This window comes from Ranitomeya imitator, chromosome 1 (genome assembly GCF_032444005.1).
Source record: "Ranitomeya imitator isolate aRanImi1 chromosome 1, aRanImi1.pri, whole genome shotgun sequence".
Lineage (NCBI taxonomy): Eukaryota > Metazoa > Chordata > Amphibia > Anura > Dendrobatidae > Ranitomeya > Ranitomeya imitator.
In genome coordinates this window covers 1,145,271,902-1,145,285,039 of record NC_091282.1, presented here as the reverse complement: position 1 = coordinate 1,145,285,039, position 13,138 = coordinate 1,145,271,902, and the positions used below count along the sequence as shown (strand labels likewise).

Below are 13,138 nucleotides of genomic sequence, written 5' to 3'. Positions count from 1 at the left end.
CTGGGGTCTGACCACTATGTGCATGTGTTGTTTCCTGAAGCAACAGAAAGTAAGAGTCTAAAAAAAAAGTCCCAGTGGCCAGAGAGAAAACTGAAACATTTAGACTTTACATTTTTTTAAGACATAATTGTGATGTACAAAAAAAAAACTTGCCAAAATGTAAAAAAAAAAAAAAAAAAAAAAAATCTCTCATACAAAAATTTCTGATGGCTTCTCTTTAAGGAGTCGTCCAAAGCTGGACAAACCCTTTAATTAAAATCAGAGTTTGACTCTCACCATTCTCAGTCAAAGCGTAGAACCAGGCGCGATTGTTCATTCCCACAGCGACATGGTAAGGGCCCACCGCCACAAAATTGGGCTCCACTTCAACCGAAACGGTGATTGGCAGCTCCTAGTAACGAGCAGATTAAACATTGGGAGTCACAACATGAGGAAAAGCGGCAGCAAGCGGCTGAAGAGACGACATTTCATTTATTGGGGGGAGGAGGAAGAACGTGCAATTGTTTTGTTGCTCTGTATGAATTGTATAAATCGGACATCAGTAAGTTGCTGAAGATGAAAACAATTAAAAAAAAAACTGACAGAGACCTCCGAACAGAATAAAGCAAGTGTGAACAGGTGCATAATATAGAGACAAGAGCATACAGCAGAAGGCGGCATGACAAGTACAAATACATACATATTAGACTTATGACATTTCATCTGATTACTGCTGTATGGAATATACCTGTAAAAATGAAGACAGCGCATAAATTGGCCAATTCATGAGAGCCCATAGGCCACGACAAGGCATCCATCTATGATGGGTTCCTACCTAATATCATGCCATTCCTGTGCTATAACCCTACAGATTTAAAGGGCAGGTAGTACGCAGCATTAATCAAAAACATATCAGAATTACTGATGAGTGAACATGATCAGATAAGGTGTTATCTGGGCATGCTCATGTGCTAACAGAGTGTCTTTGGCGTGCTCAAAAAATATGATCGATTCCCCGCGGCTGCATGTCTCATGGTTAGACAGTCACAACACACGGAGGGATTCACGGTTAGACAGTCACAACACATGGAGGGATTGCCTGTTTTCTTAGTTAATCCCTCCTATGTGTTGCAGCTGTCTAACAGCCGCGAGACATGCATCCGCGGGAACTCGAACATATTTTTTGAGCTCACCAAAGACACTCTGTTAGCACATGAGCATGCTCAGATAACACCTTATCCCAGCACGTTCACTCACCACTAATCAGGGCCCTTTTCTGACTCTGCACTCCTCCCATTAGCCTAAGGCTATTTTTGATTGGATCCTACCTGCCCTCTAAATCCGTAGACTACCCATTCAACTCAGCGTGTGACTTTCACAGATGTGAGCGTTATCACTTATCCAGTGGAAGGGTAAGAACTGCATTAGGTGGGAATACACCTTTAAACCACACTCCATGTTTTGCCCAATATAAAGAAAGTAAAATGTTTCTTTACCCCTTCCACCAGATTGCACACGGTGACCTCCAGCAGGGACGTGAGATGGGCGATCTTGGTGCCGCTCGTATCTCCGAGGATGGGGAGTTTGGTTAAGAAGACATTGAGCGAGCCTCGTTGGGTGGATACAGCCAACAACTGACCATCGTCTGTCCAAGAAAGTTTATCTAACCCTAGAAAAGAGAGAAATACGCTCAGGAGATATCTGACGAGACCTCCAGACAAGCCGTATGGCCAGAAATGACAGCAAGAGACCACTCTGCCTTTTACACATTTTTTATGTTTGCCACTTTGCACGGTTCTTGCTTTTCAGATGTTTATGGACAATTCATCGATTGCGAGGTTTTTTGTTAAAGAAATAGCAAAATATTTGCCAAATAGTTCTCCAATCCCTGCTTGGAATGATTACATGTGGAATGGAATTTTTTGACAACTTTTGCAACATTTTAGTGGAATCTGCGACTTTGTTCTAAAAAGTCTCAAAACAACTTAAAAACAAAAACTGAAGAGCAGTTTTGATTTTACACAAATTCATGAAGACCGTGAGCCATTTTCAAGAATCTGGCACAAAAACTTTAACCAACTGTCTGACTTGATGCCAGTGTACGGGCACGGGGTGTCACACGTCAGCCATTGATTCCTATTATACAAATATACTTTATGATTTTACTGTTCCTTTCTGCATAGAAAACTGTAGTACACTCTGCTTTCCTAAAAAGTAAGAATAAAAGGTATGCAAGGCACATGCCAGCCTAGCATGGTGCAGATGATACTTTTTGGGATTACCATCTCGCTAGGGTTTATCAATATACAATGAAAGGGGTGGTCCAACTAATAGTGACTTTAATACTACACATCCGCCTATGTTAATTACTAATCTAAGCACTTCCAATCTTTCCAATGACGATTCGTTTGAGACTCCCCAGCATGCACTCAGGATTCTCATACGGAGCATCATCTGGGGGCAGGGGCTGCATCTTTTTCATCCCTCAAATTAATCAATATTGGGGGCGGCACTGTGGTCCCTCCCCAAAGTTGAGTGATGCCTTGTAAAGGGGCATTATCAGACATGTCCTTTATCAGAGGCCGGGTTGTGTCTTTCCTACTGAGCATGAATAAATTCCGGGACATGCTCAGTGAGCGCTTCTGAAGCCAAGACATGTACACGACCTTCAGAGATGCACTGAGCATGACTGGAAGCTCAGAAGATGGTGTCTGGTCATGCTCAGTGAGCGCTTCTGAAGCCAAGACATGTGCACAACTTTCAGAGACGCACTGAGCATGACTGGAAGCTCAGAAGATGGCGTCTGGTCATGCTCAGTGAGCGCTTCTGAAGCCAAGACATGTACACGACCTTCAGAGATGCACTGAGCATGACTGGAAGCTCAGAAGATGGTGTCTGGTCAGGCTCAGTGAGCGCCTCTGAAGCCAAGACATGTACACGACCTTCAGAGATGCACTGAGCATGACTGGAAGCTCAGAAGATGGTGTCTGGTCATGCTCAGTGAGCGCTTCTGAAGCAAAGACGTGTACACAACTTTCAGAGACGCACTGAGCATGACTGGAAGCTCAGAAGATGGCGTCTGGTCAGGCTCAGTGAGCGCTTCTGAAGCCAAGACATGTACACGACCTTCAGAGACGCACTGAGCATGACTGGAAGCTCAGAAGATGGCGTCTGGTCATGCTCAGTGAGCGCTTCTGAAGCCAAGACATGTACACGACCTTCAGAGATGCACTGAGCATGACTGGAAGCTCAGAAGATGGCATCTGGTCATGATTAGTGAGCGCTTCTGAAGCCAAGACATGTACACGACTTTCAGAGACGCACTGAGCATGACTGGAAGCTCAGAAGATGGCGTCTGGTCATGCTCAGTGAGCGCTTCTGAAGCCAAGACATGTACACGACCTTCAGAGATGCACTGAGCATGACTGGAAGCTCAGAAGATGGCGTCTGGTCATGATTAGTGAGCGCTTCTGAAGCCAAGACATGTGCACAACTTTCAGAGACGCACTGAGCATGACTGGAAGCTCAGAAGATGGCATCTGGTCATGCTCAGTGAGCACCTCTGAAGCCAAGACATGTACACGACCTTCAGAGACGCACTGAGCATGACTGGAAGCTCAGAAGATGGCGTCTGGTCATGCTCAGTGAGCGCCTCTGAAGCCAAGACATGTACACGACCTTCAGAGAGGCACTGAGCATGACTGGAAGCTCAGAAGATGGCGTCTGGTCATGCTCAGTGAGCGCTTCTGAAGCCAAGACATGTGCACGACCTTCAGAGAGGCACTGAGCATGACTGGAAGCTCAGAAGATGGTGTCTGGTCATGCTCAGTGAGCGCTTCTGAAGCAAAGACGTGTACACAACTTTCAGAGACGCACTGAGCATGACTGGAAGCTCAGAAGATGGCGTCTGGTCAGGCTCAGTGAGCACCTCTGAAGCCAAGACATGTACACGACCTTCAGAGACGCACTGAGCATGACTGGAAGCTCAGAAGATGGCGTCTGGTCAGGCTCAGTGAGCGCTTCTGAAGCCAAGACATGTACACGACCTTCAGAGACGCACTGAGCATGACTGGAAGCTCAGAAGATGGTGTCTGGTCATGCTCAGTGAGCGCTTCTGAAGCCAAGACATGTGCACAACTTTCAGAGACGCACTGAGCATGACTGGAAGCTCAGAAGATGGCATCTGGTCATGCTCAGTGAGCACCTCTGAAGCCAAGACATGTACACGACCTTCAGAGACGCACTGAGCATGACTGGAAGCTCAGAAGATGGCGTCTGGTCATGCTCAGTGAGCGCTTCTGAAGCCAAGACATGTGCACGACCTTCAGAGAGGCACTGAGCATGACTGGAAGCTCAGAAGATGGCGTCTGGTCATGCTGAGTGAGCGCTTCTGAAGCCAAGACATGTGCACGACCTTCAGAGATGCACTGAGCATGACTGAAAGCTCAGTAGATGGCATCTGGTCAGGCTCAGTGAGCGACTCTGAAGCCAAGACATGTACACGACCTTCAGAGACGCACTGAGCATGACTGGAAGCTCAGAAGATGGCGTCTGGTCATGCTCAGTGAGCGCTTCTGAAGCCAAGACATGTACACAACTTTCAGAGATGCACTGAGCATGACTGGAAGCTCAGAAGATGGCGTCCGGTCAGGCTCAGTGAGCGCTTCTAAAGCCAAGACGTGTACACGACCTTCAGAGACGCACTGAGCATGACTGGAAGCTCAGAAGATGGTGTCTGGTCATGCTCAGTGAGTGCCTCTAAAGCGAAGACGTGTACACGACCTTCAGAGACGCACTGAGCATGACTGGAAGCTCAGAAGATGGCTTCCGTCAACCAATTCAACCAAAAAACAAGTAAAAAACAAACATGTTAAAAACAGCAATGATGAATAAGTAGAGATGCTTCTCACAAAATTAGAATATCATCAAAAAGTTAATTTATTTCACTTCTTCAATAAAAAACGTGAAACTCGTATATTATATAGAGTCATTACAGAGTGATCTATTTCACGTGTTACCTTTAGTTTCATCATCCAGGGTAATGATGGCGTACATTTCTTTTAACTCCGTCAGGTCATGGATTTTTATGCTGCAATATAAAATGAATATTAGCAGGACGCACAGGTCTGGAAATAACAGGATTTATGGCAGGTGCTGTGCGATGGTGGAACGCAAGAATCGCGAATGATTATGTAGGTGACATACAAAATTGTGGGGAACAGTAAGTGATTCCTACACCAAGGCTCTGACCTGTTGTCACCACAGGACGCGGCTTTGTTCAGGGACTGTGAAATAGCGATGCTTGTCAGGTTATCCTTGTGGTTACTCGCCTGGAAGAGCTCCTGACCGATCTCACTCATGTGTGTGGAAATCACAACAAAGAATCCCAGAGAGAAGCCAATCATGATGTATCCGTCACCATACCTGTCCAAAGAACATGCCCACAACATGAAAATTAGAGATCGGAGAAGTGGTAGCACTGTGTAGCATCAAAGGGAATCTTCTGGTAAGATCAACCACCCAAACCGAATAAATGGGCTTGAAGGTCTTTGAAATATAAATACATAGACACCTTTATTTCTTCTATCTGTGGCTGCATTCCTGAGTATTTAGCATTTTTCTGAAGTGCTCTGGGCGTGACAGAACACATGCCAGGCCTCTGCCTCCTGAGGTTGTTTCCCAGAACCATCTTATTTAGCTCGATTGATAGCTCACAGTGCGATGTTAGGCACCAGGCAAGGAATACAGACAGTAAGCTACCAGTCAAGGTAAAGGGGATGGTGCTGGATGGGAAAATAACCTCAGGAGGCAGAGGATAGTAAAATACAGCACTATTAGGACACACAATCCTCAGGCTTTATTAAATATCAAATAACATATTAGGACAGAGGCAGATATCACATCTTCTGACGCGTTTCGGTTCACAAATGGTCCTTAGTCATAACAAGTCACTGCTCTATGACTAAGGCTCATCTGTGATCTGAAACGCGTCAGAAGATGTGATATCTCCCTATGTCCTAACGTGTTATTGGATCTATAATAAAGCATGAAGATTATATGACGTCACAAAGTTGGACTTTTATATTTGAGTCTTGGACTCTTGTCCTGTGTTCACCTGTTGCTGGTGAGTGAAGCAGGAATTAGTCTCTTTTCACTTCTATAGCAGGGAAGTCAAACTCAAACACACAGCGGGACAAAAGTCAAAGCTTGACAAAGTCAAGGGCCAACCTTTATATTTATTACAAAAAATGTCTACAATTGAGGAAGTTTTTCCTTATGATCAAATATATAATGATGAACTTTTTCCTATGGAAGCAAACTTAAGTGGTCGTCCCACAAACAACATTTGAATTAATAGATCTTAGAATAAAATATTGTTAGGGGTAGGTAGAGGCTCCTTCAGTTCTCTGTCACACCCAGAGCACTTAATGCCTCATTTGCATATGAATGAAAATGCCAATTACTTGGGTATGCAGCAACAGATGAAAGATATAAAGGTGTCGATGGATTTACATTTCAAATACCTGCATCCTCACATATGGAGTGTGGAGGGGTTGCTCTTGCTGACAGATTCCCTTTAATAATTGCTCCTTGCATCTACATAGCACCACGCCTTTAAAAACTAACAAACACTGGTATGATTAATGTCTGATTGTGGAAATAAACCAATAAGCCATAAAATAAGGATAAATCTTCCCATCCACCAAAGAAAATAATTATTTTTGGACGTCAGCCCACCATGTTTGTCTCTAATATTAAAGGGGCTATCCCATGAATCCATTTCATCGCAAAGTCCCATAATGTGGCTAACACGGTTTTCACAGGGTTTGTTTTTTGTTTTGTTTTTTACTTCCTTGACCCCTTGGTGCTGCTGCTAACCTGCTGGGGGTAGAGTCTACACAGAATCAGTCATCATCTCCCTCTGGCAGCTGACAATATATTCCCTTTCTAACTTCTCAGCCAGACTGCCATGTTAGAGCACAGATTCTGCTCCAACCCTGACAAGCTGGAGACAAAGATATTTCTACTGGAGGAGACCAACTAACCATGTGTGTCCCGCAGCACTCAGCGCAGTACACTTTGAACACTAGGTGGCGCTAAACTAATATCTTCTAACTGGATCATTTTATTATCAGTGTGTAAATGCCAAAAATTTCATTTTTCTGTTTGCATCTAAAGGCTAAAAATACATTCTGACAATTTCCAACTCTCATGTCATGTTATAAGATGCTTAATATTATTATGCGACCTTCTCTTACATGAACGGTCTTCTGTCTCATTTATTGAGGGAGGTTTCTACAACCTTTTTTTTTTCACTTTTTCAAGATTTGGGGAGATTAATGTTCTTTTCACATTTACATTGTGGTTCCACATTATAACAAACAAAACACAAGACAGTCATAGATCCATCATACGACAGACAGTAGCGGCATTCCAAAAATAAAATATAATATTGGACATTTACTGAGACCAATCAAGAGCATTAAAAAGTCTGTATTCATACATCGAATTACTATTTATGATTCTGGACTGCCCGGGGTCTCTTACCACCGATGGGACACTATGGAGCCGTAGCGCGGCTGGAAGGCCAGTTCTATCGGGTTATCCGGGTCATTCAGGTTGAATAGAAACAAGGTTTTCTTTCCCACCACACCACTTACCTAAAGAACGAACATTACATGATGTGAGGGATCTAGAAACATACAATGACTGCTGGAAAAAAAAGGTCAATTTCATGCAAATTTTAAAAGGCTTTTGTCATGTTCTGTGTTCTTGAACGCAGCGCTCCCCTGCCTCCTGCTTGCTAGGGCGGTGGTGCGCTCCTGATGACTGACAGGTCGAACCAGCAGCATGGAAGCACCGCCGGTCTGATGTGAGCGCTCCCCGAGGAAGCAAGAAGATGCTACATCAGAGGAACACAGGGACAGTGAGGCTGGTCAGATCCTATCATCCTGACGGCTTCAGAGCAGCGCTGACAAACTCTACAGCAAAGAGCTTGCGCAGGTCTCTTCATAGGAGCTGTATGAAGCAGCATGTAACTGTTGAATTGTTACCTTAAGGCAACACATTACCTGTATGAATACATCTCATCATATATACCTACTACCCGAACTGCTCCCTTAACAAGTAGCTAATAGGAGAGAGCAGTAAGTAATGGGAAATCAATGGACCCCTTCCCCCTCCAATTGTATAAATGGTGATGACTATACAACAGCCCAGAACAGGTGCTCAGACAAGGTATCTGCATATTACGGTGCTTTCTCCGGGGGACGCCCGCTCATCTGTCTTCATTACGGAGAACTGAATGTCGCTTGGCTCCAACCGCACGGAGGTCTGCACAGCAAAAACAGAAAGGTTATTAATATGTTATAACTGAACCTGGTGGTAAAGTATCATCTTATGATTAATGGATGATATTGGGGCTGAATGTAAAGTTTTGCTATTCTGTCTGAATCCCAAATGGCTCATAGCGTCCTCTGTATATCTGACGTATAAGTCTATGCTGTATGCCTAAAGACGGTTTTCCACTCATGGTATACTGATAAACTATCAATAGTTCAAAAAAGTAGGCAGCACTCCATATTCTTTTTGAGAAAGGCTCATTTGGAGCCGAAACGTTGCCCAGACATGTGGGTCTGAATAAATTCTGCATATCACTAAAAAGAATACGGAGTGCTGCCTACTTTTTTGAACTATATGGACTAAGGACAACCAGTGGACGGGCTGTTTGAGGGCTTTGCACCCGAAGATAAGTAAAGGATTTGTGCTGTTCCTTTTTGTTAATAAACTATCAATAGGATATGGCAATATCAGATTGTTGGGGGTCTGACACCCAGCACACCCACCGCTCAACTGTTATCTGCTCCACCCGCCGCGGGATGTAAACACTATGAATGAAGTTGCAAAGTGTTCTCCATTTATTGTGCGGAATAAGAATATACGTTACTGTATGTGTGCTGGGATGAGACTCCATATATCCGATTCAAAAAATGGAGTCCGGCACTCCATTCAATCCCTATCAAAAATTGTTCTGCAGCACATGGCAGCGGCAAGTACACATTGAAAATATCGGACCTTTGTGATTACATCTTGCTGCGACCGGAGCAAAAACCCAAGAAAACACAGCTGCATTATGAAACGCCATAATATGCAAACACTGAATATATGAAACAAGAACTGCATTAACGCTATAGGAAATATATTTAAAAAATGAAGGCACTTAGCGCACAAATTGGCCAATACATTAGAGCCCACCAGCCACGGCAAGGCGTACCACTTTGATGGGACCCTAACCATACTGTATACGCCTCTCATGGGCTGAAACCTACAATTTTGAGGGTAGTCTCTAATTAAAAATGCCTCAAGCCAATCAAAGCAAATAACAAATGATCATTGGGGGTACCAAGTGTCAGACCCCCACCAATCTGATGGAAATCTATCCTATGAATAGGTTATTAATATGTTGTGACCTGACAACACCTTTAGGATTCCAGAGAAATGCACACCCTGTGTCCAGACATGTCCATATGTACATAGAGAAGAGAATGTAAGTGGAAGTTCGGATGCGGAGCTTTTGCAATTCGCTGTCCCCAGGAATTTGTTCCCAAGCAAGCATCGAGTCAGAAGTGTGGTATGAATCAGCATTTTGATGACTGGAACATATTTCGGACATTTGAGACTTACTTGTCGGATGGTGTCTCCTTCCTGATTACTGATGGTAATCATTTTATCTTCGCCTCCAAGAGCCAGCAAATTCTGAGAGCTCCAGCAACCGCAAGTGATGCGTCTGGTGTGCTTCCCTGCAGAAAGGTATCATTCATATGTAAAAGGCCAAGGAATAAATGGCGCTATAATAATAAATGACAATAATAACTACAAGATTACTTCCCACTGAGCGCAATCTCCCAGCAGAAAGACACATAACAGTCATGTGAAGGGGGGCGTGGCCTGAACGTCCATGTGAGCGGACGGGTGATAGAGCGCTAACGCTGACATTATCCTTATAAGCCGCAGCTGAGCGGCGATTCAAGGCGCTTACCGGCTGCAGGAGAGTCCCGGGAGTGCGGCGGTGTATAGAGGCGGCCCCGAGGTCAATGAGCATGACCAGGAGAAGGCAAAGAGATGCAGGAGCCGGCGAGGCTGGGATCAGCCAAGATGGCGCCGACGCCAGAGAGAAGGCGGAGAAGGACAACGCGGCATGCCAGAAGAGAATGGCGGCGGCGGCAAAGCTCCAGCAGTTTGCTAGAGTGGAGGCCGCAGGGAACTCAGGAAAAGCAGAGGAGGACGCCGGAGCTGACACAGACACAGAAGGAGAGGAGGAAAGCCCAGCAGAGGAGCAGGAGGTACAACAGGGGAGCAGGGATGGTGACATGGCGGTGGTAGTAGGGGGATCTGAAGATAAGGAGTCAGGAGCAGAGCCCACCCTTAGAGATGTCTTTGCATTGGTATCATCATGCAAGCAATCCCTGACCCAGCAGATACAGGAGGTCAAGGGGGATACAGCCCAGATAAATGCAGCCCTGCAGAAGATAGACAAACGTGTGGGGGCTGTGGAGGAAAGAGTGAGCACTGCAGAAGACCATATAGTGCAGCTGCAGAAAGCGGAGAGGAAGTTTGCTCAGGCAATATCGGAGCTGGCTGCAAAAAATGAGGATCTGGAGAATAGGTCCAGAAGAAATAACATTCGTATAGTGGGTGTCCCTGAAAAAATTGAGGGGAGGAATCCCACGGAGTATATTGAAAGCTGGCTCCTTGAGACCTTTGGTGATGCAGCACTGACAAAAGTATTTGCGGTAGAAAGAGCCCACAGGGTCCCACCGAAACCACCTGTCCCTGGAGCAAGTCCCCGTACCATGCTTGCCAAAATCCTAAACTACAGAGACAGAGACATTATCCTGAGGAAGGCTAGAGACATGACGGATCTGACAATTGGAGGTCAAAGAATTGCTATTTACCCTGACTATTCCGCCCTGGTGCAGAAACAACGGATGATGTTCACGGGTATCAAGAGACGGCTGAGGGAACTGGGAGTGCAATACTCCATGATGTTTCCGGCACGACTGAGAGTGGTAGCGTTGGATAAGATTCATTTTTTCCAGACGCCGGAGGACGCTACCCAGTGGATAGATCTTAACGCTAAAAAGCTTAAAGGGAAAGGAGATTGAAAATGTGGGGTGGGTTAGTCGGGAGGTATTTTAATTCTTTCAAAAAGGAGAAAAAGAGTTTGACTGACAGTACATTGATAATTGAAATGTGCAGGTTGGGTATTATTCAGGGAATGCACTGGGAGTGCTGATACGGCGGAGAAGTACGAGGGAGGAAGGGTGTGCAACGTACTAAAAGTTTATTTAGTTTCTTGTAGTTGTAATGTAATACAGGTTGAATTATATTGTTCTTCTAAGACTTGCGCCGAATTCTGTTATAAATGGTAGCGGGAGGCGGAAGGAGAAGGTTGTATTAACAAGAGTGTTCGCAATGGGTGATGGTGCCCCACTCTTGAAAAGAGGCAGAATGTATAGTATTGGGGGGTGTGGGGGAGGGGGGGTGGGGTAAGGGTGGGGAGGGAAGTTAGACAGCTCAGAACTGGGAGTAACGACATAATTAAAGATGATGAGTCATATAATAGGGGACCGCTTTAAGATATTAAGTTGGAATGTGAGAGGTCTGGCGGATAAGTCAAGAAGAGCTGCGAGCTTGCAGTATGCGAAGGATCAGCGGGCTTCTATGATATGCTTGTTAGAGACGCACTTGATACAGGAGAAAGTGGATGTACTGAATAGACGATGGATACAGAAGGGGTATCACTCTACCTTTTCGACGTACTCAAGAGGGGTGTCAGTATTGGTGCCGATGGGAGTGCAGTATGAAGAGGTGAAAGTATGCGTGGATGCTGAGGGTCAGTATGTGGTGATACAATGTATATTGTATGGAGTGAGAATGTGTGTTGCGGCAATGTATATTCCACCTCCATATTCAAGTAAGAAGATCAGGGAGGTGTTGGAGAAGGTGGAACGATGGGAACCACTACCACTCTTAATTATTGGGGATTTGAACAATATCTGTGACGACTTTTGGGATAAAAATAAGAACACCCAGAACAGGTCGGAGGGGCACACTACAACATTTGGTACCTATGTGCGTGAAATAGGCATGATTGATTTATGGAGAGTTAGACATGTTGGGGAGAGAGGGTACTCGTGCTACTCGCCGGCTCATGCTACGCTATCCAGAATTGATATGGCGCTGGGTAACCGCCTGTTGGATACAATGGTGGGAGAGGTGCGTTATCTGTCGAGGGCCCTTTCGGATCACAGTCCAATTGAGGTGGAGGTTAGGTTGTTGGGGACACGGACCGCAAGTGGGAGAGAATGGAAGATCCATCCTAACTGGTTACAGAGTGTTGACTTAGACGGTATAGGGAAGGAGGTGACGGAATTCTTTGCTTTAAATGATGGGAGTGCAGATGCTTTAACTGTTTGGGATGCAATGAAAGCGTACCTGAGAGGGTTACTATTTAGAGACATTAGTAGGTGTAAGAGGAGGACAAGGGAGGCGGAGAGGGTGGCGATGGAGGAGCTGAAAGCCGCAGAGGATGAGATGGTAGTGCTGGGGACTTCCGAAGCAGAGAAAAAGTTGAGAACAGCGCAAAATTGTATGGAAAAGATTCTGCTGGGAAAAGCTGAAAGGAAGTGGGAGTTTCAGAGGGTGGCTTATTTTCAGGAGGGAGAAACAGTGGGTCACATGCTATCGGTGGTAGTCGCGGCTCAGCGTAGTACCTCGTATGTGCACTCGTTGGTTTCGGATGGGGGGAGCAGGGTATTTGAAACACCTGAAATTATAAAGGTCTTTGCGGACTTCTACGCGGACTTATATTCCTCCAGGGTCAATGAGTCAGCCGGAGATACGGAGACTTTCCTTAAGAGTCTGGGTCTTCCGAAATTGAGTGAGGAGGATAGGGTGAGCCTAGATGCCCCTATCACTGAGGAGGAACTGAGTCGGGCGCTGAAGTCTATGGCCAACGGGAAGGCACCTGGGGTTGATGGGTTACCAGCTGAAATCTATAAAAGTTTGGAGGAAGTGCTGATTCCTAGATTAAAGTTAGTACTGGAGGAGGCTGGACGCCAAGGGTATCTCCCAGCATCTATGAGGGAGGCCACTA

The 13,138-nt window shown here is 45.4% G+C and overlaps 1 protein-coding gene across 1 annotated transcript in view; it reads right to left on the bottom strand.

Moving 5' to 3' along the window:
* Positions 1-13,138, bottom strand: part of WDR19 (WD repeat domain 19) — a 116,414-nt gene that overhangs the window by 67,013 nt on the left and 36,263 nt on the right. Inside the window, exons 6-12 of the mRNA XM_069744594.1 lie at positions 9,664-9,779; positions 8,233-8,313; positions 7,528-7,640; positions 5,230-5,403; positions 4,998-5,068; positions 1,476-1,648; positions 277-391 (exon numbers count right to left, since the gene is read on the bottom strand). Of these exons, the coding sequence (XP_069600695.1) occupies positions 277-391; positions 1,476-1,648; positions 4,998-5,068; positions 5,230-5,403; positions 7,528-7,640; positions 8,233-8,313; positions 9,664-9,779 (843 nt within the window). The remainder of the gene's footprint in view (positions 1-276; positions 392-1,475; positions 1,649-4,997; positions 5,069-5,229; positions 5,404-7,527; positions 7,641-8,232; positions 8,314-9,663; positions 9,780-13,138) is intronic.